The sequence below is a fragment of the Symphalangus syndactylus genome, chromosome 21 (assembly GCF_028878055.3).
Source record: "Symphalangus syndactylus isolate Jambi chromosome 21, NHGRI_mSymSyn1-v2.1_pri, whole genome shotgun sequence".
In the NCBI taxonomy this organism is placed as follows: Eukaryota; Metazoa; Chordata; class Mammalia; order Primates; family Hylobatidae; genus Symphalangus; species Symphalangus syndactylus.
In genome coordinates, this window is record NC_072443.2 from 37,297,414 (window position 1) to 37,324,726 (window position 27,313).

General features: G+C 38.3%; 2 protein-coding genes across 12 annotated transcripts in view; both read right to left on the bottom strand.

Annotated features, from left to right (window-relative positions):
• The window catches only part of CFAP44 (cilia and flagella associated protein 44), a 154,228-nt gene extending 144,204 nt beyond the window's left edge, over positions 1-10,024 (bottom strand). For 3 of the 5 annotated variants that reach the window (XR_010118452.1, XM_063630025.1, XM_055260153.2), the window contains exon 1: positions 6,515-9,765. Coding sequence is in view for 4 of the 5 variants with exons in the window: in XM_063630025.1 (XP_063486095.1) it covers positions 6,515-6,641 (127 nt within the window). In the remaining variant the exon portion in view is untranslated. Of the gene's footprint in view, positions 1-4,851; positions 5,545-6,514; positions 9,766-9,964 lie in introns of those variants that run through there. The other 2 variants (XM_055260149.2, XM_063630024.1) reach the window with 2 other exon arrangements.
• The window catches only part of SPICE1 (spindle and centriole associated protein 1), a 93,574-nt gene continuing 76,120 nt past the window's right edge, over positions 9,860-27,313 (bottom strand). For all 7 annotated transcript variants that reach the window (XM_055260176.2, XM_055260169.2, XM_055260172.2 and 4 more), the window contains exons 13-18: positions 25,769-25,990; positions 18,889-19,373; positions 15,606-15,786; positions 13,320-13,422; positions 11,803-11,890; positions 9,860-10,574 (exon numbers count right to left, since the gene is read on the bottom strand). In XM_055260176.2, coding sequence (XP_055116151.2) covers positions 10,521-10,574; positions 11,803-11,890; positions 13,320-13,422; positions 15,606-15,786; positions 18,889-19,373; positions 25,769-25,990 — 1,133 coding nt within the window. In that variant the 3' untranslated portion in view covers positions 9,860-10,520. The remainder of the gene's footprint in view (positions 10,575-11,802; positions 11,891-13,319; positions 13,423-15,605; positions 15,787-18,888; positions 19,374-25,768; positions 25,991-27,313) is intronic.

The following is a 27,313-nucleotide window of genomic DNA, read 5'->3' on the forward strand; positions in this document are numbered from 1 at the left end:
CTGAAGATAGACTGGTATGCCTAAAGCAGATATGGTACACTACATGATCAAAGGACAAAGGAGAGTGTAGTATGATGACTGTCTCCCTTCAACTGGGCACTAGGGTTCATTCCATGTTTTCCTGCAGTGACATCATAATGATGCCTTCTTTTGGTATGGGGGATAATAGTACATTGTCTAAACATTTGTATTATAAACTATGATCAAGAAAGATATAGACCAAGCTCAGTGGCTCATGCCTGTAATCCTGGCAGTTTGACAGGCTGAGGCAGGAGGACTGCTTGAGACCAGGAGCTCGAGACCAACATGAGAAACATAGCAAGACCCCGCCTGTATTAGTTTGTTCTCACACTGCTAATAAAGGCATACCTGAGAACGGGTAATTTATAAAGGAAAGAGGCTTAATTGGCTCACAGTTCTGCATGGCTAGGGAGGCCTCAGGACACTTACAATTATAGCAGAAGGGGAAGCAAACACCTCTTTTCTTCACATGATGGCAGCAAGGCGAAGTGCAGAGCGAAGGGGAAAAAAACCCCTTATAAAACCATCAGATTTTGTGAGAACTCACTTACTATCACAAGAACAGGATGAGGTAACTGCCCCTATGATTCAGTTACCTCCCACCGGTTCCCTCCCATGACACATGGGGATTATGGGAACTATAATTACGATGGGATTTGAGTGGGGACACAGCCAAACTGTCTCTAAAAAAAATTTAAAATGGCCAGGCATAGTGAGGTATGCCTGTAGTCCCAGCTACTCAGGAGGCTGAGGCAGGAGGATCACTTGAGCCCAGGAGTTTGAGGCTGCAGTGAGCTAGGATAGCACCACTGCACTCCAGCCTGAGTGACACAGCCAGACTCTGCTTCTAAAATTAAAAAAAAAAAAAAAAAAGATATGGTCTAACGCGATACTCATGTTGTTAAATTTTGTATTTTGTACTTTGGAGGCATTCTTCTGGGTTACAAAAATAATGTTTTAGTTTTTAAAAAGTGTATGTACGTGTGTGTGTGTGTGTTTTCCTTTCCTTTCTTTTTTTAGTTTTGAATCTTCCTTCCTCTCTCTCTCCATCCTTTCTTCCTTTTCTGCTTCCCTTCCTTCCTCTTTCCTTCCACCTAATTGTAGAAAATATACCTTTTGGGTTTTATGGAGGGGGTGGGGTTAGGAATCAAACAATAAAAACCTTTAAGTAGCAAAATCTTTTAAAATTCACATTCTGTCATTCAGTATATTTTCTATTCCCTCCAGTTTTGGACACACAGGCTTAATTTCTATGTTACTCTATAGTGAGTAACTGTTTTTGTAAAAAAAAATTATGCAGCCAATTCAATTATTACAGAGCTTGGTTATAAATGACCACATACTGTGGGTAAAATTGTTTAGATAGATATACACACACCTAAATACTATTTTCTCCCTTGCTATCATAATTTAAGTCAATTTAATTCTTAAAACTATTGAGCATATTATTATGCTAGGCATTGCAGAGGATACAAAGGTGAGCAATATACAGTCTCTGACCTCAATGTATAATTCAAGATGAAGAAATTAACAATTCTCTTTCAAAATAGTTTCAGAATAAACTTATCTTCTAAATCACTGATTCAGATCCATCAGAGGTTGACCAAAACAAGGATGGTCTGACAGTCGTGACTGAAGTGACTATGATTGATCGATAATGATTTCTTTGATAAAAATCAACATTTAAAGTATTGGAAAGAAACTAAAGTACTCCCTAAGTTTCCATGATGCAGGTCCCAAATGAGTGAAGGCAAGGCAGTTCCTGGGTTTTCCAGCAAAATCGAACTTATATTCTACTGCTGCTAATCAATTGATAACTAAATGAAAATTTTTGGTCTGTGAGTTTCAATAGCACTTTTTTCTGTAAGTAGGTACTGTTTTAGTTTTCCATTGCTGCCATATAAATTACCAGATATTTAGCAGCCTAAGTAACATCCACTTATTATTTCACAGTTTTGTGGGTCAAAAGTCCAGGCCAAGTGTGACTCAGCTAGCTCTCTGCTTAGAGTTTCAGGAGGTTGTTAAGGTGTTGGCAGTGCTGCCTTCACTTTCAGAGGCTCTGAGGAAGAATCTACTTCTGGGCTCATTCAAGCTGCTGGCAGAATTCAGCCCCATGTGGCTGTGGAACAGTGGTCCCTGCTTTCTTGCTGGCTGTTGCCCAAGAGTCCTTCTAAGTTCCAGAGGCCACTCACATTCCTTGACTTATGGTGCCCTTTAAAGCCAGGAATAATGGGTCAAGTTCCTCCTAGTGATTTGAATCTCATGATTTTCTTTCTTGCTATCATAAGCCTCATGACTTCATGAGATCACTTTCTACTTTTCTGTTTCTGAATACATTTATTTTTAACATACTATAACTGAACGTTAACTGGATATAGACTCTAATAAAAAGAGCCCATAATTTATTCATAAGATAATCATAAGGTGGGTAAAAAACAATTATGGTAACTAAAGCACTCTGAAAACAAGAGTTGAACCACAACAAAAGGTAAGCTGGTATCAAGACAAACGCACCACACTTTATTCTGTGCTATCTTAAACAATATATTCCCCAAATGGCTAATACTACCATGTAATAAACTTTCACATTACAAACCCCAGTTAATGTCAGGTTGTGTACAATGTGGAAGAAAATACTGGAACCCAAGGAATTTGCCCGGTGTTCTGATGTAGCAATACCGGACAATAAATACTATTCCTAGCTTTCCTGGGTCATAAAAGGTAACTGAAGAACCTGTAAAAAGCAGTGGAGCAGGTCAGGTGGGAGAGACTCCTGTTCTCCTGGAGATTATCAGTATAACTGGTAAGGTAGAATAAGGTATTTTTGGTTTTGGGGGGGTTTTTTTGTTTGTTTGTTTTGTTTTAATAAAAGGGATTGGGAAGCTACATTGTAACCTGTGGAGACTTTGGAGACAGAGAGACTTGGGTTCACATCTCTGCTTGCCCAAGAAACAAGTTCCTTAACCTCTTGATCCTTTAATATGTAAAATGAGGGTGATTTGGTAGAGTTGTTGTAAATATTAAATGAGATCTTTCATATACAGAGTTCTCAACTTTGACTGCACTTTAGAATCACTTGGAAAACTTAAAAACATACTATTAACAGGGTCTCACTCCCCAGATAATTCTTTCACACAATCAGGCATAAGAACTGGTTAGGAATCATGAGTTTATATAAAACACCTACTAGGCACTCAGAAATGGCAGTTGTTTTTACTATACTCCTAGATATTCTCTTTGACACATGTAGAGTTCAATAAACAAAATCATGGAGTCTTCACAGTTGAAAGAGGACTTTAGTTTAACTTCCTACCCCATGCAGGTCGCACATCTCAACATCCACCCCAGCACTGTCAGAAAAGCAGTCTAGTGTGTTGGCCAGGGCTGAGAATACTGGCTACAGACTCAGTCTGACTAGGTTTAAATCTTGGCTCATCCTCTTCCTGGTTGTGAGGTGTTAACCAAGTATTTAACGACTGTGTGCCTCAGTATTTCCATCTTTAAAATGCAGCACCTACTGCATAAGGTTGTTCTGAGTCAACACAGGAAAGCTCTAAGAATGATACATGACAGTCAATATGTAAAATGGTTGCAGGATGAATTTATTGATATATTCCTGAATAAATGAAAGAACAAGATTGTCAGTCAGCTTCAATTTAAATATTTCAGGTAAGAGGGTGAGCACATTCTGTTCATACTCAGCTCTAGTTCTTAGTACATTTTATATTAAGCTGAAATCTGCCTCCCTGCAACTTGGATCCATTTGACCCTTGTTTTTTCTTCTGAGAACACACAGAACAAGTTTTTCTGTGTACTTCAACCATTCAAATAATTGTAGCTGGCTCTCATTTCTCTCCAGATCTTCTCTTTTCCCAGAGAAAGTATCCCAATTATTTCAATTATTCCTCAATGACATGTTTCCAACTTTTCTTTACCACCCTGATAGCTCAAGAAGTTAACTCCCAATGCATCATATACACCTCCTAATTTTATATGTTCTTTGTAGGATCTGGACACTTACCAGAAGAGAGGAACTACCAATTCATCTATTGGGGACATTCATTGTATTCCTTTAAGGCAGTCTAAGTTTGGGTTCTAGACCATGTTCTACCTTCTGTCAGTAAACTAGCTAGGTTTGGGAGTCTATTTGCAGGACTAGCATAAATTTCCTTTCATTAGATCCCAGCTTATCGGTAAAGCCTATGGCCAATTCTTTGGCCAATTCTTTTAACTAACTCATTACGTAGACTGTGCAGTTTTGAGTTGTGAAAGTTGTCAGAATTAGAATGGAGTCACCAGTGTTAAGAAAGAACCCTGACAAATAGAGCTGGGGAAGGCTATGAAGAATGGGTTCTCACCCTTGTATGCTGGATAACTATCCCAAAAGACTGCAAAGACCACAGCCTTGCACAAAAGCCATCACAACCTTACACATAAAAAAATTACTTCTACAAGGACATCTGCCCAACAATTGCCTGTCCACCCTCAGACTAGCATCACACTTATTGTTGATCTTTGTAGCCAAGGATAATTATCTCAAAGTAATTATGTAGTCTTTTTCATTTTTCCTTTAAAAACCTTTGTTTTCCTTTCCTCCCTGAATATACATATAGTTTACCATGGCACACATATTCCATTGCAATGCCTTACTCCTGAATAAACATCATCTTCTTTTAGAAAGCCTCTCTCTGTATGTTATTTAGGTTGACAGGGTCAACCCTAAGGAAGTATAAAGAAAAAGGGAAAATAATAGTATACATTGATGCAGAGGAGTGTGTTGCTAGAAGGTTGGCTGGACGCCAGACAGAGTTCTCTCTAAGGTGACATTACTCTGATTCATTCACCAGAGTCCAGGTTCTGGTCCTCATGCTCACAAGCTCACTCAATCCCAGCAGTGTGCCAGAGGTGGTTATTTAAGAGTCACAGTGACTGATGTATAAAACAGCCTCTCGGTTTTTACTTTGCAATGTGAAATACAGCTGTGGAGAAAAAAAGTAATAGCTTGTCTTTTTTAATGTTTACTATGTGTCAGGCATAGTTCTAAGAAATTGTACATATATTATCGTATAATTCTCAAAACGACCCTATGAGGTAGGTACCATTATTATTTTATTTATTTATTGAGATGGAGTCTTGCTCTGTCACCCAGGCTGGAGTGCAGTGGTGCGATCTCAGCTCACTGCAACCTCCACCTCCCGGGTTCAAGCGATTCTCGTGTCTCAGCCTCCCAAGTAGCTGGGATTACAGGCGCACACCACCTCGCCCGGCTAATTTTTGTATTTTTAGTAGATGGGTTTCCCCATGTTGGCCAGACTGGTCTCGAACTCCTGACCTCAGGTGATCTACCCACCTCCGCCTCCCAAAGTGCTGGGATTACAGGCGTGAGCCACCGTGCACAGCCTATTATTACTATTTTTGAGACAAAGCCTTGCTATCCATTATTATTACTGTCATTATTTTACAGACGAGAAAGCAGCACATTTACTCTGAATCCGTTCCTCTCACTCAATTCATGTAAATGATTTACAAGTCCTGTTACTAAGTGTCCAGTGATTAAGCCTTTTGAATTCCTCCCCTCCCTTCATTCCCTACTGTCCCTGCTGTCCCTCTGTAGTTCGTCCTCATTGTGTCTCACCTCTACCATTATTGTACCGTCATACTTTGTCTTCCTTTCTGTAATCCATTTTCTACACTATCGCTTGTATTTCTAAAACACAGCTTTTAATGTGTCACTCTTGCTTAAAACCTCTAATGATTCATCACTGCCATCAAATAAGAGCTCAGATTCCTCGGTCTGGTGTAAAGGCTCCTTGTCAGAGGGTCTGTAGCTTATTGCAGCCCAGCTACAGTCACACACTCTCTCTCCCTAGCCTCCTTAGCCCCTTCTCCTCTCAAAGATTTTCATCAGTACGCACCCTTAGCAACTCATGATTGATTGGACACACTGAGCAGCACACATGTATGCGACTGTCTTTACCTATTATACAATAAATATTTATGTGCACCTACTATGTGCCATGCATGCGCTAAGCACTTTACTTATCCTATTTAATAATAATAACAAGAACTCCATGAGGTCACATTATCACCTTTCTTTCTGGAGATGAGGAAGCCGAAGTGCAGAGGGCCCAGCGTGCCAAGCGTCGCACCCAGCTGAGCGCAGGGCGGGTGCCTAGCTGGAGCGGGGAGCCCTAGCACTTTCCTAGCAGACTCGCTGCTGCTCTGACCAAGCCGTGCTCCTGCTGCCTGGCTGGCTTCTGCCCGGTCAGACTGACAGGGTCTCGCAGGCAGGAACCGTGCACACAGTGTCTAGCTCCGAGCCTGAGAATACTCGAGGCTTCAAAAGTTTGCTAAGCTACCGCAGGGAGGACGAAGGCTGCAACACTGGTCCAGCCTGAGAGAAGCCCAGGTGGGGGGTTCACTGCCCTCTGAATCACAAACAGATTTAAGGGGGAGGGTGTGGAAACTGCCGGCTGCTGAGGTCCAAACTCACCGAAGGTACTGACCGCCTCGGCTCCTCTCCTCACAGCGTCTGCCGGAGGCCTCCGTTTACTCCCGTTACCGAGGCAACACCATCCCTCTTCCAGGGAGGCGGAACCAGGACGGGACGTGGGGCGCATGCGCGGCCAGCGTCCAGCTTTCCGGGACACCCAGCGGCGGTGACGTCGGGAAGCCAGTACCTATCCGCCCTCTGGTCGGACCTTTTCCGCCTCATGACACTGGTTCAAAGCCAAACACAAAAGCCCGACGAGTTTGTCATCCTCTAAAGGACGTCATGTAGATAATTAAATGACATGAATACCGTCGAAGATACTTGCCCGATATTCCAAAATGGCCCAACGGAGCCCTGATCGCGGCGTTCCTGTGTTGAGGTTTTAACTTCGATTTTAAGAGGGGTCCTGGGAGATAGTAGGCAGCTTGCCGGCAACATCAACAACAACAATACATCGTGGGATTTTTGTTATTTTTAAAACTATATTATCTCTGTTGGCTTTTAAGAGTAAATCAGGTTTTATGTTGTGGGTTTCTTGGTCGCAGCGCTCTGGGCACAAAAGTACAGGCCTCCCTTGACAGATTTCTAGGTTTGGCAGTTTGTTCAACCTCTCTGTAGTACTGTGGTCATACTGTTTTTTAAAGTACCTAGCCTAACGTTATTAGTTACCAAATACTGTTTTAAAATGGTCATTCCAATATGTGACAAAGGACTTTGTATACAGAATGTATAAAGAACTCTTTTTTTTTTTTGCAGCAAAACAACATGGCACATGGATACATATGTAACAAACCTGCACATTGTGCACATATACCCTAAAACCTAAAGTATAATAAAAAAAAAACAAAAAAAAAATAGAACTCTTATAATTCAATAAGAAAAAACCACCCTATTTCTTAAATGGGCAAAGGATTTGAATACTTCACCAAATCAGATATATGTATGGCCAATAAGCACATGGAAAGATGCTTAACAGTAGTCATAAGGGAAATACAAACCACAATACACATAACTCCCCATCCACGTGAAGGGGTAAAACTTCAAAGATTGCCAACACCAAATGCAGAAGGATATGGAGCAACAGGAACTCGCATACACTGCTGTTGGGAATGTAAAATGGCATAACCACTTTGGAAAACTATTTGAGAGGTTTCTTCAAAAGTTAAACATACACAAAGTCATTCCACATCCAAGATAGTCTAGAGACTTGGGCAAAGTGGTTGCCTAGGACTTAGTGAGATGCACTGGAAAGAGACACAAGGAATCTTAGAAATGATAGAAATGCTGTGTCTTAATTGTGGTGGTAATTTCATGGGTATATACAACTGCCAAAAGTCAATAAACTGTTCTCTTTAAATATATGTCATTCATTATATATAAATTATGTGCCAATAAAATTGGCAAGAAAAAATTGCTATAATACAATTTGTGTTTATTAGTTTCCACAATGTTACACAAATACCATGCATTTATTTGCAATACTGAAATGTCCTCTTTAATCGAGATTTTCCAGGGCTTAAAAAAACAGATGATTATCCTTGGTATTACTTATTAAATGGTATATCTAGGTGCCAGAAAAGATAGAAAACATAGGGAAAACTTAATTTTAAATAGCATGTTAGTTATACTTTCAAATCATATGCCCAGCATGTTTTCTTTCAACCTCTAGACATCTTTTCAGGTGAAATACCTCTAAATTTCAAGCACTGTGTGCAACTGTTAATCTGAGAAAGATACAATAAATTCACTATACAAGGTCTTAAAAAATGGAAACATGGGGGAAATAGTGTATTTATTTATACACACAAAAAAATTTGGTAGTGATCATTACTGAGTGTTGTGAGCCAAGCTCTGATCTCAGCCCATTGACATTCACTTGCCTCACTTAATCCTCACAAGCCTCTAGGGAAGACATTATGTCTGACTTTCAAATGGGAAAGATGAGATTAATTTGTCCAAAGTACACAGCTCAAGTGGCAGAAATGGCATTTGAGGCAAGATTTCTGGTTTCAGTACTTGCATCCTTAGCTACTATACTGTATTAGTTCCCAAAAATTAGGAGAAATCCAGTAACTGCAAGAAAGAGCGTCAAGTCTTGGCTTTAACTCTTACAAGCACTCTGTCATTAGACAACTTTCTTCACCTCTAGGGATCAGTTTCCTCATCTGTAAAGGTGCTGGGAGAGGAGGACGCATTTACATACCTCTAACTGATAGAGCTACTATGAGATTCAAATGAGATAATGGTGATACTGCAGCTTATAGTACAGTGTCTGCCACAGTAATGGCTCAATAAGGAACAGCTATTCTTATTATTATGCTGCTTCCATACTACACACACTGTAAAACAGGTTTACTCTCCATCAAGAGGCAGCACAGCATAGGCTTTGGAGAAAGACTGCCTATGTTCCCATTCTAGTGCCACCACTCCCTAGTTGTGTGACCTTGAGAAAATACCTCCTTGTACCTGTTTCCTCATCTGCAAAATGAGGATAATAGTACCTATCTCATAAGGTGTCATGAAGCACATTAAGTGGCTACAATAGTGCCTAGTATGTATTAACAGTTAACTATTAAATTCTGCTAACCAAAATAATTTTGTTTACAGCATAAGAATGATTATATCATAACTGTGGATGTTGTTATCAATCCAGTATCTCTGCCAACCTGTAATTTGGAAAACTGTAAATTTCAAGTTGAGTTAAGTTATTAGCAGCTTTCTGGGGCATACTGGAGAAGTCATATGTTATCGAAATATATGAGTCTAAACAAAAGTAATCTCAGTTTGAATTGCTCACTCAGGTTGAGAATTCCTATCCTAGAGCTAGGGAGCAGAGATCATTCAAAAAACAAGTTTAAAATAGAAATCAACATCTCAGAATCAAATGGGTACCCTGGAAAAATCTATCCTGAGCCAGGTGAAGTGGCTCACACCTGTAATCCCGGCACTTTGGGAAACCAAGGCAGGTGGATCATTTGAGGTTAGGGGTTCAAGATCAGCCTGGCCAACATGGTGGAACCCCCGTCTCTACTGAAAATACACAAATTAGCTGGGTGTGGTGGCGTGTACCTATAATCCTAGCTACTCAGGAGGCTGAGGCAAGAGGATTGCTTGAACCCGGGAGACTGAGGTTGCAGTGAACCAGATTACACAACTGCACTCCAGCCTAGGCAATAAAGCAAGACTCTGCCTCAAAAAAAAGAAAGAAAGAAAAGAAAAAAAAAGAGAAATCTACCCTGAAAGATCTGCTTAAATTCAGGGCTGGGAAAATTAATAGCAACTTTTTCTATTTAATTGTTTGAAACATTAAATATACCATTAAATCGATGTTACCACATTTAGGCATTTGAACTCTAGAATCATATTTATTTGATTTGCATTACCATTATTGATGGCATTTTCACATTTAAAAACCACATAAGATTTTATAATAAATGCAACCACTCTTACCTGCTTAAGTAAATATAAACAAACACTCCCAGGCCTATTTTTTTTAAGGCTGTATATTTCACTTGATGGAAAAAATGATGAACAGCAATGACTTCCCAAGAAAAAAGAAAGAAAAGTGGGTGTTACATTTTCCTGAAAGCCAGATTCTAATCACATAGAGGAATTTTATTATAAGTTACATGCAAGCAAATTAGTTCTTCAGGAAAATAAATAAATAAATGGATCAACTAAGATACACTAAACCTCAAAAAACCCTGAATAAAGATAAAGGTAAAAATGTATTAATCAAAAAAAGACCCTTAAAATACTTAAGAAAGTATTAAAATACAAAACTTTAACTTCTCTACAGTCAAAATTTCATTCACCGGGAGCTATAGGTCAGCTGGTTGTTGAAAACTTATTTGAGAAAGTCAAAAAATAATTGCTTTCTTTCTCTGTTTCATTAGTACTAATTCACAGGATCTTTGTAGGTTTTATCTGAAAGGATATAAAAGTCAGAGCAGGGAAAGGGGAGTAATAAATTATTAAGAACAAACTCAGCGAGACTTGACTTCACTTATGATACATGGGCAGAAAGAGCAAACCAGCCTTCTTCATTCTGTTTCTCAATCTGTTGAACAAAGACACAGAAAAAATTTAGATGGTAATCAGAAACATGAGACTACTCAAGATTTACAGATCATTTAGACCAAGTGCCTAAAACAAAGTCATCCTGTGCCATTGAATGGTACTGGAAATTAAATTGCTATTGGCAATGTTTATTCTCTAACAGAGATACTACCAAATAACTGATTACTTGATCAACAGATCGTCTTACTGATTTAGGAGTCATAATTTTTTTAAGTCCAGTGTTTTATAGATACCATAGGCATAAATTTTTAAAATGATAAAAAGGCAGTTATTTGGTCTTAGTAAATTAAATGTTACTAAATTCCAGGAATTAAGAATAATTTATGTAAAATAACTTACTTTAAAGCTTTTGTAGAACATAAGAAGTAGCAAAGAACAAATCTCCTAGAACCGGACAATTCGGATATCTATCATTCCCCTATCATTTAGTATCGTTCCCCTATCATTTAATTTGGGCTATAAGCATGCACTCTTTGATCTAATTACTGAACTCAGTAATAAGAAATGCAAAGATTTCCCCAATGTCAGACACTTGTTGGCTCAAGTCTACAAAATTAATTTTTACAATTTTAAAGATATCCTCACAATTTACTACAACCACTCAAAGGAACTATATTTTACTGTAGTAGCACGACAGAAAAAATGCCTTCTGTAAAAATTTTGAATATACTGTGAAATGCTTAGCTTCTATACATACCTATGGCACATCAAAATACATGAAGAACACATTAAGACATTTATTTTTCCCTGGTACCATAACCTATCTAACCAATGGCACAGTCAGATATGGCACACAGGGATACAGTGAGAGGAAAAGTGATTGGACCCAGTGCTTTGGCTGTCCCAAACCCCACCCAGGCACAAGGACTGGGGGAACCGATAGCTCAGTAGATCTACAACCCATTCAAGGCACACCTGTGTGTCCTGCCATAATATTTGGGAAGCTCTACCTGAAACCAGTAATTTCCAGTCTTTAAGGACTGTTGAATATCCTATTGAATTTTACCTTATTCCTTAGTTACCCTAGAAAACAGAAGAAGTATATGGCTTGTTTTTCCTAATGAAGGTAAATTAGTATTTGTTTTCTTTTAAGAATATCATATCAGCTTTAGGATAACAGGAATGATAATTAAGAATGGAAATCACTAAATCAGCCACCTTCTACCCTCACCCCTATATACATTTCACAATTACATTTTAACATGTACCTTTGCTCTTGGATTAAGAGGTGTGAATCTCCCACTTCCTGAGGTGGCATTTAGTGGAGAACAAGAATCACTAGTAGCCCCGGAAGATCTATTTATGAAAAATAAAACAGAGTAAGAGAGTGAGCTATCATTATTAACCTTAAAAGATTATGCAAACAAATGACAATTTTCAATACTGGCAAGAGCTTGAAAACATATGGCTGACTTAGGTCCAATGATGTAAATTATTTGTAACTTATTTTCACCAACCTGTAAGTCTTTATTTGTTCATTAATAGTGATATGGTTTGGCTGTGTCCCCACCAAAATCTCAACTTGAATTGTATCTCCCAGAATTCCCCCGTGTTGTGGGAGGGACTCATGGGGAGGTAACTGAATCATGGGGGCCGGTCTTTCCATGCTATTCTCGTGATAGTAAATAAGTCTCATGAGATCTGATGGGTTTATCAGGGGTTTCTGCTTTTGCTTCTTCCTCATTTTCTCTTGCTGCCGCCATGTTAGAAGTGCCCTTTGCCTCCCACCATGATTTTGAAGCCTCTCCAGCCATGTGAAACTGTAAGTCCAATTAAACCTCTTTTTCTTCCCAATCTCGGTTATGTTTTTATCAGCAACATGAAAATGAACTTTAATTACAATTAAATTGTAATACAAATACAATACAATACAATTAATAATAATAAATTAATAAATACAATTTAATTTTTACAGCTGTTTTAGGTTTATGGAAAGATGAGTGGAAAGTACAGAGTTCCCACATGCCCCTTAACCCCAACCTCCAACACACACACAGTTTCCCATATTATTAAGATCTTGCATTAGTGTGACAAATCTATTACAATGGACAATCTAATGTTGATATGTTATAATTGACTGACGTTCATAGTTTACATCAGGGTTCACTCTCTGTGTTACACATTCTGTGGGTTTTCACAAATGTATAATGACATGTATCTGCCATTACAATATTATATGGATAAGTTTTCAGTAATAAAGGGAAAAATGAACGTACAGGGATGGGGAAGAAGGTCCAGGTAGTAGAAGAGTAACATGACCTGGAACAGCACAGTACAATAGTAAGGATGCAGAGTAGAGACAGAAAGGCCAGGTATGTCCTTAGTGTCACTATTTACCAATCATATGACCCATCTAGACAAATCACCCAATTAGCTCTGAGAGCTTCAGTTTCACTTACTGTGAAGGAGGAAAATACTATTGGTCAATTCAGCTGTCCTGTCATACATCACTTCCTAATTTTGTAACCCATAAATACTCTACATATGTGTTATCTCACTTTTGTTTTCAGTAGCAAACCCATGCCTTTCTACTTAAAGTTTATTCCTCACTCCCTTTCCCCTCAAAATTCTATTTTCCAATTATTTTACTCTCTTTGCATGAGTCTGTCTCAACCTAAGTCAGATATTGTACACTTCCTTTTTTTACAAAGAGAATAAAATACATACCAAATTCTTTTTTTCTTTTTTTTTTTTTTTTTAAGTAAATATTCACACTGCAACTTACCTCCTTGTATTTATCCCGCTGACAGGAGAGACAGTACTACATTTTGAGCTTTCTGGGGCTTCTGCTCCTGGAATAGATACCTCAATTGTACTCTTTGCTCCTTCTAAAATATAAAAATAAATATTAGTTTCATTACCTTTCAATGAAATAAAAATTTCACTCAATTTCCAACGTACTGCAAACTGCATGTTACAAATTTGGTGGTTCTTTCCGTATTTTTTAATCTTAGCCCAAGATACACTTAAGATACTTTTTTTTTTTTTTTTACTGAACTGTGAGATAAGAAACTTTAGTTACTAGTGTTAATTCAGTAGCATGCCAGTTCATAGAGAGCCAGAATCTTCAGACAAGTGGCATCACGTCAGTTCTGGAGGTGAAAAACAGGAATTAAGAGCTAGCCCTAAAGAACTTGAGATCTTTGTCCAAAAGAGCTTACCTAAAGTTTTCCCAAAAGGAAAAAGAAAATTTCTGAAGTCATTCAGTAAAACTTTAAATCTTTTAACTCGATTACATTATGACTATTACCGAAGACATTAAAGTAGGAGAGGAAAGTTGGCCGAAGAGCTCCATATGGCCAATAGCAAGTATAATTATGAATATTTCCCATATTTCAGAAGTAGGTAATCAATCAGCATATATTTACTAAGTCTTTACTAATGAAAGACTTTATGTTCATCACAGGCAGTTTCACAGAGGCTCCTGGCTTTGTGTGACTTCCTGGCTTTACAAGGTAATAAAACCCTATTTAATTTTACAAAATATTCCTCAGTTACCCTAGAAAACAAAAGAGGTTTTTCATGGCATATGGTTTATTTTTATTTTTATCATTATAGTCCACAGAGGTTTTTTTAAAAATAAATATAAGAATTTTACTTACAAAAAGAATACTTTAGAGATAAATCACTGCACAGGAAAGAATGCAGTTGCAAATCCACAACTTGCTTTGTAACTTGATAAATCACATAACCTCTTTGTGCCTCAGTTTACTTATTTATCAAATAGGTATAATATTAGCCCTGTCTCCTCTTAAAGTGTGTGGAGGACTAAATTATATAACATAAATAAAAGCATATTTTAACCATACAAAAATACTGAAATGGAAGATGTATATTTAAACACAAAATTATTCTTAAGGCTGATCTGCTTTATTTTTCTTCCTTGCACTTAGCACTAACTGATATTATCCCAAATATTGATGTGTTTGTTGCCTGCTCCCCTACTCAAATGTTAGAGTATTAAAGCCCACACATGGCAGGCACATAGTACATGTTCGCACATAGTACATGTTCGCACATAGTACATGTTCATACATAGTTAATTGATTTATTTATTCTAATCAGAAGTTGTCTCTAGGCTTCATAACTATGAAGAACAGCAGACAAAACTGTCATTTGAGGAAGCCTAGAATAAAAAAAGAGAGAGGGCCCTGGGGAAATGCATTACCATCTTTTTCCAGCAATTTCCAAAAGAGTCTGCTTTCTGGGTCTGTATTTCAAAAAGGAAATAATTTCTGAGGGGAAAACTCTTATTGGAAGATATCTTAAAGGTAACCTACCTCAACCAGAAATAAGACACATGAGTCCCCTTCAAACACCAATGTTTGAACATCTCAGAGAACACATCAATTACTGGTACACGGAGCTTTTTCTATTCCTGATAATTAGAGCCTTCTCTTTTACTGGGCCAAAATCAATCTCTCTGTACTCTTCATGTAGCTCTGTCCCTTGAGGGCCTTTATAATGCAATTTCTGATAAAAAGCAACTTGATACATACTTCGTTTCATCAGTATCTTTTTGAATGTGAATACTATGACAATTTTTTCAGTTACTATTTTATTATTCAGAATCCCCTCTAGCTTTTCACATTCCTAAACGTATCAAAAAATTTAATTGAGTGAAAATGTTTTAACTGTTTTACAGAATAATAACTTGTAATTTGTTGCTGATAAAATTCTAAATTAACATTCAGATATTTCATGCTTAGTTGTAGCATATGACCTAAGTGAACTGTACACTATAATGAATCCCATTTAGATGTAGGATAATTTAGGAACTCAGACACCAAAGATTAACTATAGGCTTCATAGGATAGGATGAATCAGGAGATCTGCCTTCTAATCCCATTTCTGTCACTTATCCTGTGAGTTAGGGCTGTTTCTTTCTGTGCAAAATTGAAGGCACCAAAATATACACTCTGGTATTTCTTTTGGCTTAATATAAACTTGCAAAATCAAGAAAAGTGAAAACCTTCATATTTCGTTTTTAAATCATGAATTTGTGACCAACCAGTCCATGCTCTGAGAGGTAACTGAACAGGTGACATTGGTGGAGAAAGATTCAAACCAACAAGTTTCTGCTGCTCTATCAACTGCAGTAGTTTTCCACGAGCCTCCATACTTTGTCGATTCAATTCTGCAATCCGTTCCTCCATACTACCTGGTGTTAGAGACTGTGCTACTGGAAAAGTCTTTGGGAGAAAAAAAAAAGTACAAATTGAATACTGAAAAATCCCACAATTTTTTTTTTTTTTTTAGACGGAGTCTCACTCTGTCGCCCAGGCTGGGGTGCAGTGGCGCGATCTCGGCTCACTGCAACCTCTGCCTCCCAAGTTCACACCATTCTCCTGCCTCAGCCTCCCGAGTAGGTGGGACTACAGGCACCCGCCACTACGCCCAGCTAATTTTTTGTATTTTTAGCAGAGACGGAGTTTCACCGTGTTAGCTAGGATGGTCTCCATCTCCTGACCTCGTGATCCACCCGCCTTGATCTCACACAATTTTGACTTACTAATGCCAGCAAGTTAGTATTCATAGCCCTTATTATATATAAATGTGAATAGTGAGCACACAATAGAATTTACAGTCCCTTTATCTAAGCATATATTCTGGGAAAAGCTTTTCTGTATCTCTTAGAATCTGCAGAGCTGCACAAAAGATCACATGAGCAAAGAGACTACTCCAAGTGAGCTGGTCTCTAAGTAAATGCCACACATCTTTGAAGACAGATCTGCGGTTTGACAGATTAGAAAAGAGGATCTGCTATCTTTGAAACAGAAGTTTCTATAATTACAATCTTCAAATATGCACCATTTGGCAAAGATTCTGGGAATCTTGTCACTCCTTCTAACCATATGTCAGGCCTCCCCAGGCCACTTTTGGCCTAAGGTATCTGATTCAAGAATAGTTGGTGATTGGAAAGAAATATGAGAGGTAGGGTAAAAAATAGCCACCCAAAAAATATAGCATAAGTTTAATTTGAAAATCCCCCCCGAAATGTGCTTATGTCATTCCTAATTATTTCATTATTCCTAATTATGTCATTGCTTCAGTCCTAGTTATTTCATTTCTCTTTGGGAAAAAACAATCCCTAATAAAAATCACTGATTTTTAGCTTATGTCTATTAGTAATAAATAAATAGGAAAATCAGTATGAATTAAAGATCATTTTGTATTTCCAATTAAAATAAAAGAGGGTAGTGAAGACAGAAATATTAGATAGTCCCTTCTAGCTTGATCTATATACTAATTAAAAAAGAGGCAAGCAAAACATTAGACTCTGCTGTCTTTTTTAAACCAGGAGTTGCCTGTTAACGAATAATCCTCAAAACTACAAATATATAAATACCTCCCAGTGACTCAAAATTGAGGCAGTTGGTATTTAGTTATATACACCACTACCAGTGGCTGCTCCCTACTAGCAATATTCCTTTCTGGCTCCTCTTCTGCCAGTTCCTTCTGTCTACTACTTCTATGATTCAATACCCATATTGTCCTTATTCCCCATGACCCAGTGCTGACAGAGATGGCCCTTACTCTATGGCCCACCTCACCCTGATCTTCCTCACCAAAGCCCTCTAACCACTATTGTTAAAGGCTTTATGAACACAGCCACCTCAGGAGCTTCTGATCCCCAGTGACAGTGCCCAGCTCCTCCAATCAGAAACTTGACAGGAGCTGCCTTGGCTCTAGAAGGGGTAAAAGAAAGTGTCTACCATCACTGGAACCAGCATTTGGAGCACTTTTATAAACCCTCCCTAGCTGAATTTAGACTTCCTATCTCCCCCAGAAACAACGAAATGAAGGTTTAAGTTATCAGGTTAGCCCACAAAGTTTATTTAACTTACAAAACTCCTGCACTATAAAACGCAGACCTTTGCTACTCAAAGTGTGGTCCTCAGACCAGCAGCACTGGCATCATTTGGGAACTTATTAGAAATGCAAGGTCCCACCCTAGACCTACTCAATCAGAAACCACATTTCAGCAAGATCCCCAGATGATTAATATGCATATTAAAGTCTGGCTTTAATAATCCTTTAAAACGTTATTTCTGGCCAGGTGCAGTAGCTCATGCCTGTAATTCCAGCACTTTGGGAGGCCGAGGCAAACAGACCACGTGTGGTCAGGAGTTCGAGACCAGCCTGGCCAACATGGTGAAACCTCGCCTCTACAAAAAATACAAAAATTCACCAGGTATGGTGGTGAGCACCTGTAATCCCAGCTACTCGGGAGGCTGAGGCAGGAGAATCACTTGAACCCAGGAGGTGGTGGTTGCAGGGAGCCGAGATCACGTCACTGCACTCCAGCCTGAGCAACAGAGTCAGACTCCATCTCAAAAAAACAAAACAGGCTGGGCGCAGTGGCTCATGCCTGTAATTCCAGCACTTTGGGAGGCCGAGGCGGGCAGATCACAAGGTCAGGAGTTCAAGACTAGCCTGACCAACATGGTGAAACCCCATCTCTACTAAAAATACAAAAATTAGCCAGGTATGGTGGCGCATGCCTGTAATCCCAGCTACTCAGGAGGCTGAGGCAGGAGAATCGCTTGAACCCGGGAGGCAGAGGTTGCAGTGAGCCGGGATCACACCACTGCACTCCAGCCTGGGCAACAGAGCAAGACTCCATCTCAAAAAAAAAAAAAAAAACACACAAAACAAAAAAACCACCTCATTTCTATAGGAAAATCCATTCTATGTCCTCAAAAATTTACTACTCATGAGTTGAGGGCCAATACTCTTTTATGAGCCATTTTAAGAATAAAAATATTCTCAATTAACATGTGGCTGTGTGGCAAACATTCAAGTAATATTAATTCTATATTTTATACTTAAAACTTCATTCCTAACTTAATCTTAGCTTTCCTACACATTTTATCTTTGTCCTATTTTCATTTATATAATTTTCCTTTTATGCTGTCTTGTATGTACAACAGACGGATAAATAACTTGGACCTATTGTATTGAGGACATGCCAAAGCATAAGCCATCTAGCCTCAAAGCTTTCTAAGATCACTTCTGAAAAGAAGTTTCTTTTTTTTTGTTTTTTTTTTATTATTATACTTTAAGTTTTAGGGTACATGTGCACAACGTGCAGGTTTGTTACATATGTATACATGTGCCATGTTGGTGTGCTGTACCCATTAACTCATCATTTAGCATTAGGTATATCTCCTAATGCTATCCCTCCCCTCTCCAATACTATGCAGCCAGAAAAGAAGTTTCTTAAGTTGCCCAAGCTAAAGTTCCTATTTAAATTCCTATATGTCCCTAATCAATCCTTAAATGGTACTCACAGAAGTCATGTCACTTGCACTTTCCTGTTTGTTCAACTCCCGGAGTCCATCTCCTTGCTCTCCTCTGGGCTCAATAATATTATTCATATGTGCCTTGATAGCTGAATTCTGCAATGTCAAATCAGCAATTCGTGTCATTATGTCCTTTCTTTGTATTAATGACTCATTTGTTCTCAGCTGCTGCCCATCTCCCAGTACTGGGAGCTCTTCTGAGAATGTGGGGCTTCTTGACTGTTGAGTGTTGGAATGGGAATTGCAGAGGGGCTGTGAGAGGTTAACAAAAGGAGCCTGAGTTTTGTTCTCCAAATCTTCTCCCATATGAGAGACTCTCCATCTCTGAATGAAGACACGATTCTCTTCACTTGAATTCTGAATGTCTGTATCAATAGGTAAGGTCTTCTCTTCCCAATTTTGTTCCTTCTCAATTATTTCCACAGTTGGAGGAAGTCGTGGAGCAGGACGAGTTTGAACAGTCCTTCTCAATACTACAGATAAGAATTTAAAAATAACAAACATGTATTATTTTCCCATAGATTGGCACTATACTCATTTCATTAGCCCACCATGGTAGTTAGAAAAGTATTTCAGTAGAAGGGTTTGGCTTCTGAATGCTTGAACTATTTTCAGCAGAGAACACCCCAGCAATACCACCTCTCGTAATCAAGTACAGAGACTTTTTATATTCCTTAAAGCATTTGTCAGTACCCTGTGAAAAACCATCTGTCAAGTTCGCATTTTAACACATACATTAACTCACATCTGGGAATCTTGGGGAATGAGGAAGTGGGTATAAGTACCCAATTTAAACAGCAGATAGCCAGGAAAGGCCTCTCTGAGGAAGTAAAATTTTTAAATGATTACATATGTAATAGGAACTAGAGCAAAGGACATTACAGGCAGAAACAACAACATATGTGAAGGCTCAAAAAACAGGAAAGAGCAAAGATATGAGGCCAGCCTACCTGTAGCATAGCAACAAGGAGAGAACCGGAAAAGCAGGAGATTAGAGACGTGTGCAGTGGCCATTTCTGGCAAAGCCTTTTAGACCATGTTAAACGTTTTGTAATTTAATCTAAGAGCAATGAAAACCTAGAGAAGGTCTCTGGCAATGATTTGATTTACATTTCTTAAATGCTGTGGATAATTGGAGGATAGCAGAAATGGAAGCAGAAAATCCAGGAAACAATTGCAATAGTCTAGAAGAAAGATGATAGTAGCTTTGACTAAGGTATATTGGCATTAGAGATGATGAGAAGTAAATAAATGTGAGAAATATTTTGGCAAAGAACTGAGAGTAATAAACTAGAAATGGGGAGTGAGAAAAACACACAGATCAAGATGACACATATTTTGAGTAGATGGTGATCACATTTACAGATATGTTGAAGGCAAGAGGATAGACTTAGCGGAAGGAGGGCTTATCAAGAACTTAAGGTGCCCTATGATTCATCTGTGTATCCATCCAAGCAGATGGATACATGGGTTTAAAAATCAAGAGAGACATCTGGGCTAAGATATAAAACTGAAAGTCACTGACATTTAGAAGGTATCAGAAGCCATGAGAATGAGTGAGATTATCCAGAGAGAAGAGTAGAGGGAGAAGAGAAACCAGTATCAAGACATGTAGGGTCAGGTAAAGGAGGGAAAAGCCAGCAAAGCAGACTAAAATGGAGCAGTCAGAAAGATAAGGAAAATATTACACCAACATGGCATCAAGGCAACAAAGTGGTTAATTGTGCATAATACCACTGTCAGACCTGGAAAGATAAGGACAGAAAAATGTACTCCGGACTTAGTAACAGGGAGGCCACTGGAGCCCTTAGCAAGAGTAGTTTAGGTGGAATGTCCTAATTAAAAGGAGGGATGCTTCTAGTTAAGACTACAGACTGAGCACACATTTATCTCACCTCCTTTCATTGACAGCAAGGACATATAAAAGGAAATAAACCCATAATCAGTAAAGAGAATAGTCTGGGAAGAGAATCATTAGCAAACAAGATATTTCAGCAAATCTCTGGAAGACTGGGAGTAGATGGAAAGTATGTGAAAGAGTACAGTTGAGCAGAAACCATACTCCAGAATACATATACATTAGAAGGAAATGACAGGTGAAAGCCAGAATTTGGTGGGGGGACCCTGAAAAGGCTACAGCCACAAAGCTGACAGGTACAGAGGAAGAAAGTGAGAAGTAGAACTGAAATCTGAGGAATTATTTGAAAATTTGTCTACTGTATACTTTTGCCAGTCAAGCTGCTGCACACCACTTCCCTGAAACATTTCTAAGCAAAAATCAAAGACGGAAACAGCAAATGTGACAGCCTCAAGTGAATGGCTGGATCCTACTTACACACTCTAAAAGGAAGCCCATAGTTAGCAAATCATGCCCATATACACCAAGAAACCACATAAGGGAAAGTCTACTGGGAAAACAGACCTAGACTTATCTACAGCACAGAAGAGAAAATGTATGACAGCTACCTATAATATTCAACTTATTCATTCTTAAATACAAACGAACAACAGAAGAAAACCAGCAGCACAAAAGAAAAAAGCCAAGACAGGTAAACAGAACAGATCAAGAAGAAAAGAAAATTCAGGTACAGAAGAAAATGGAAGAGAATTCATAATAGAATTTCTAACTAGTATCCTCAGAAGAGTTTCTGGAAGATACTGCATTCATAGTAAGTGTCAATGAAAAAAGGACAATCAGACAAGTAAGGGCTCTTGCTTGGAAATTAAAAATACAATTGACAATATTTTAAAAATCCTAAAGATAGGCTTGAATATAAAGTGAAAAAATCTTCCAGAATATAAGAAGGAAGATATAAGACCAAATACATAAGAAGATCCCAACGATCAACATAAAATTTCCCCAAACTGAAGAAAGTCATATGTCTTCAGACTGAAAAGTCCAACTAGTGTGTCTCACAGTGCAAGAAGGTAAAAACCCATATTTAGACATACTTTGTGCAATTTCAGGATAAAAACAAGAGATCCTAAAAGCTTTCTCAGAAAAAACAAGTATGTCCAATATAAAGAAATAAAAGACATCTTATTATCAGACATCTCAACTGAACACTGAATACTAGAAACCAGTGGAATAATGCCTTTAACTTCTCAGGAAAAAGAACTACTGACCTAGAATTCTTTAGCCACATTATCGATCAATCAAGTGTAAGAGAAAAATGAAAACATCTTCAGATTTTCAAGAACTCAGAGTTTACCTTGCATACGCTTTTTCTGATTATTTCTTTCAGAAAATTGTGAAAGAAAACCAAATAATAAGAAATAGAGTCCAGGAAACAGGTGATCCAATCCAGGTGTGCAATGATACCAAGTCCCAGGATGAGATCTATGCAGAAGGCCCAGCAAGCAATCAGTGAAGGCTGCAGCAGGTTTAAAGGGCTTTGAGAAGGTGTCTCTGGGGTGAAAGCAGATTCCACGCCACAGACAGTATGACTAAAGGACTTGAAGATATGGTGAAAGCACATTATTCTTTTGTCAACAAGAAAGTAAAAGCAATTTGAAAGTCTACACGAAGCAAAAACTGTACAAGAAAGTCACAGTATAAATATATAGCAAACTAAAAGAGTCTGAGCTCTCATAACATGAAATAAGAATTCACATTGATTTTCATAAGAACTTTTTCCTTTGCTTGGCACAAGGACTGGCAGTAACAATGGATTCAAAAAGAAAATGTAATGGTTATTTATTTGCTTTCACTTTTCAATATATATATAGACAAGACACAGAAAACATAGTTGTAATGGAAGATGTTAATGAAATCAAACTTAATAATGTGAAAGGGAAGGTATAATTAACTGAAGGTGGGAGGTAGAAAACAGAGGAGAAGCAGAAGGGAAGGGACACTAGTATTCTATGTAGTGGAAGTCAAGAAATACTATCTAAAGTTAAAAAAGAAATAGAAAGTATTTATAATGACAAAAAACTTAAAAATAAAAACAGAACTATCCAGAGTAGAGAAGGGGGGTAGGTATTATTGTGAATTACACTCTCTTCTTTCATAGGGAGAGTCTATAATTACTGTGTAGAGTTGGTATCTCAAGAAAAGAGATGCAAAAATATTTTATATTAATTACAGAGACAATTACCTAATAAAAATCGAATTGGGATAAAACTGACTGCCTTTAGGGGTATGTACTGTGAAAGTTGTCAGAATCAAAATGGAGTCATTTGGCTAGGCGCGGTGGCTCACTCCTATACTACCAGCACTTTGCAAGGCCAAGGTCGGCAGATCACCTGAGGTCAGGAGTTCGAGATGAGCCTGGCCAACATAGTGAAACTCAGTCTGTACTAATAATACATATTTTAAAAATTAGCCAGCCGTGATGGTGCACGGCTGTAATCCCACCTACTCAGGAGGCTGAGGCAGGAGAATAGCTTCAACCCAGGAGGCAGAGGTTGCAGTGAGCTGAGATTGCACCATTGTACTCCAGCCTGGGCGACAAGAGCGAAACTCCATCCCAAAAGAAAAAAAATTCAGACATTTGTGTCAGAGCGCAAGTGACTTTATCAGAGTCACTTTATCAGACACAAGTGACTCATAAGTGGAGCCTTAAAAAGCCAGGAAGGAAGGGTTCTCATGCACATATGACTGATAACAACAACTGTTCAAGAGACTTCAAAAACCAGAACCTTGCACAAAGGCCACCACAATCTTACACAAAAAATAATTCTGCGAGGACATCTACCCAACAACTGCCTGTCCAACCTTAGACTGATGCCACTCTTGTTATTGATCCTTGTAGCCAAGGATAGTTATCTCAAAACAACTTAAATAATCCTCCTCATTTCCCCTTTAAAAACTCATCTTCCTTTACTTCCCTGAATATGCCCACCATATTCCCACTGCAATCCTCAATCTCAAATAAATATCAGTTTCTTTTAGAGAGCCTTTCTCTGGGTTAAATTGACAGTACTTTTTTAAAAACCATATACAAATATGAATTAGAATGAACACTTTAAAATAAGGAATGAATGGGACATCAGAAAATGAAATGAAACTGCACGCAAATACACACACACACACACACACACACACTACTCGTTGAAGAAGCATGGCTGTAAAGAAAAGCAGAAATAAATCAATAGCTAGAGGAAAATATTTATGATGGGAAATTCTACAGCAATATTGTCCAATATGGTAGCCTCTAGCCATATGTGGCTATTCAAATTTAAGTTAATTAAAATTAAATAAAATTTAAAATTCAGTTTCTCGGTCACTTATCAGGTGCTCACTAGCCCCATGCAGCCAGTTGCCACCATTCTGGATGGAACAGATACAGAACATTTTCATCAACCCAGAAAATTCTATTAGACAAAGCTATCCTAAAAGAGAACTGAATGCTGATGAAGGGCCCTATGTATCACCCATTTTCATCTGCATATTCTGTTTAACTGAGTAATTCTTTATATGTGAGTATTCCAAACAATGCTTGAAAAATATAATAAAGCATCACCAATTCAAATACATATTCACAAGCAGCTGTCTGCACATTATAAAATAAATGGGCAGTTATTTTAAATATAGACTTGCTGAAGACACCAACAAAATGTTGTCTATAGCAATCCCTGACAAATTTGCTTTAACAAGCATTTAGTATGGTTGTGATCAAAGTAAATATATTTATTGTAACTGAAGCCCTCTGAAGAGGAAATACTGAATCATACAATGATAGAGCTGGAAGGAACATTAAAGATAAAGAAATGTCTTCTCATTTCATAGATGGAAAAACTTAGGTCTAGAAAAGGTAAACTATCTGAGCCTCATGCCTCACAGCTAGTCAACGATAAATGGGCCAAGATACCAGCACTTCTGACTCTCGGCCTGGCACTGTCACCACTGCACCACACTGATCTGACGAATGCTACATCTGCATTATAAATACCAAAACAGAATTTTTAATAGCAAGGATTTGCCATTTTCTTTAACCCCTGGGCTTCTTTGTGTCCTTTATTGGAAACATACATCAAAGTGCAGAAAATTGCACAAAATTTGTATGTCCCAATAATAATAAAGTTATTTTTCTGTTCTCCTATGTAAAAATAAAAAAAAAAGTCAAAGAAATAAAAATTCAAGCTAATCAGACCTGAATAATATTTTTCAAAAAACTTTGGAAGAGAGTTTAAGATGGTTCTTTTTTTGACTAAAGACCTCTTTAAAAATTAAATAAAAACAATAGCTCCAGAAAAAATGTACATGGGGACAAATAAATTTAATCTTCCCAACAATGAGGTAGTCCATGGGACTTCTGAAGACCATTCATGAACCCTAAGTTAAGAATCTTTGAGCTAAGAATACTACATTCTTAACATGTTTATTCAAAACTCTACCTGTGAGCTGCAAGAGTAACTCTAAAGCTATTTTTAATTGCCCATTAACTTTTATTATAAAATTCCCTCAACTAACTCAGCTGAAAAACTTTTGATGAGAAACAGGTGAATATAATGACCAGATGTCACTTACAAAACCCTTAAAGTCACAGTTCTCACCTTTCCTTAGTCTAACTTTCATTACTCTTTGGAGTATAATCTCCTGCTTCTAACTCTTTGAAATGCTCCTGGACCACAGGCACAAAAGGGATTCCCCTTACTCTGCATCTTAATGCTAAGGACTCTGATCTTTTGATCTGAGTTTAATACAATGTTTAATAAAATAGATATACAATAAAATTAATTAAATGTCACACATGACCACAGGTATGATACACATAGCATGAAAATTCTTCCTTCAGCCTAAAGGCTATGTGTGGTAATCAGTGTCTTTTTCAATTCTGTTTTTCATGTAATGGTGAAAGTAATACATTGCACAAATGAAACATAAAAAACCACTTTCATGTGACTTTAGAAGAAGACTTACCGTCCTGAAGAGGAGAGAATTTTAAGTTGCTCTTCTGCCTGGGTGGTGTTAACAACACAGCTGGCTCAAAAATATGTGCTGGAAAATTCTTGGCCGGATTCATGTTATCTGGAGGGTCTGGCACCTGAGACAGTTTAACAGGCAACTCTTCCTGTGGGAATTCAACCACTTCCTCTCTGAACATCAATGGCACTGAGACATTGGCATTTACAACTGGACCCTCTGAAGAAGATGAGAGGATATTAGTACAATAGGAACAAAAAGAAACTATGAGCACATTTCAGGTATTTATTCTTAAATGCATCTCAGTAGAGTGCAAAATCCACATGAATCAACATAGCTCCTGGAGCCTTCACTTTCTAGGCTGTATCCTCCTCTGCCAATCATTCGTGGGCAGGCTCCCGGGGGGCCAGTACTGAGAAGAAGTTACTATTTTTGAGAAAATCACTAAGGCCTCAAAGCCATGAAAAGTGAGCCACTGAGGGACTCCTAAAAAACCCTACGTGGCATTCCAGAGTTCGTCTTTTTTGTTTTTCTTTTTTTTCACACAGAGTCTCACTCTGTCACCCAGGCTGAAGTGCAGTGGAGCGATCTTGGCTCACTGAAGCCTTGACCTCCCAGGCTCCGGTGATCTTCCCACCTCAGCCTCCCGAGTAGCTGGGACTATAGGCATGCACCATCACACCCAGCTAATTTTTTGTATTCATTGTAGAGACGGGCTTCACCATGTTGCCTAGGCTGGTAGAATTTTTCACTATTTGTTATGGATAGCCTTTTAATGGTCATAACAAGTAACAAAATGGCTAAAATGGGGTATATTAATGCACTGACCTCCATATATAAGGCTCATTACAAAACAAGAAACTTCACAGGTCATGCATTATCACAACATAGTCACATTCCATATTATTTTAAAAGAGTTACAAGAGCTGAGACTCAGGAAGATATTACATAAATCTTTGGTCTCACCAACATAAATCTTTCTTTTTCCACAGGCAATAACAAGAATTAACAGTAATTCTACAATACATTTACTCCCAGCCCTTCTCACCTATAGGATAATTAAAAGCTTTCTCAGTAGTGAAGCTTAACTCAGATAACAGTAAAGCACTAACATATTCCTTGACTGAGATATTAATAGCAAGACTTAACAGGTGCGGTGGCTCATGCCTGTAATCCCAACACTTTGCGAGGCCGAGGGAGGGGGATCATGAAGTCAGGAGTTTGAGACCAGCCTGGCCAACATGGTGAAACCCCATCTCTACTAAAAACACAAAAATTAGCCAGGTGTGGTGGCAGGTGCCTATAATCCCAGCTACTCAGGAGGCTGAGGCAGGAGAATCGCTTGAAACCAGAAGGCAGAGGTTGCAGTGAGCCGAGATGGCGCCACTACACTCCAGCCTGGGTGACAGAGTGAAACTCCATCTCAAAAAAAAAAAAAAAAAAAAAAAAAAAATAGCAAGACTCCACCAGAAGACAGAGATCTGCCCCAGCCATTGAGTTTACCTCATGCAAGTTAAATTTTGGTCAGCCACTTCTTAGAAT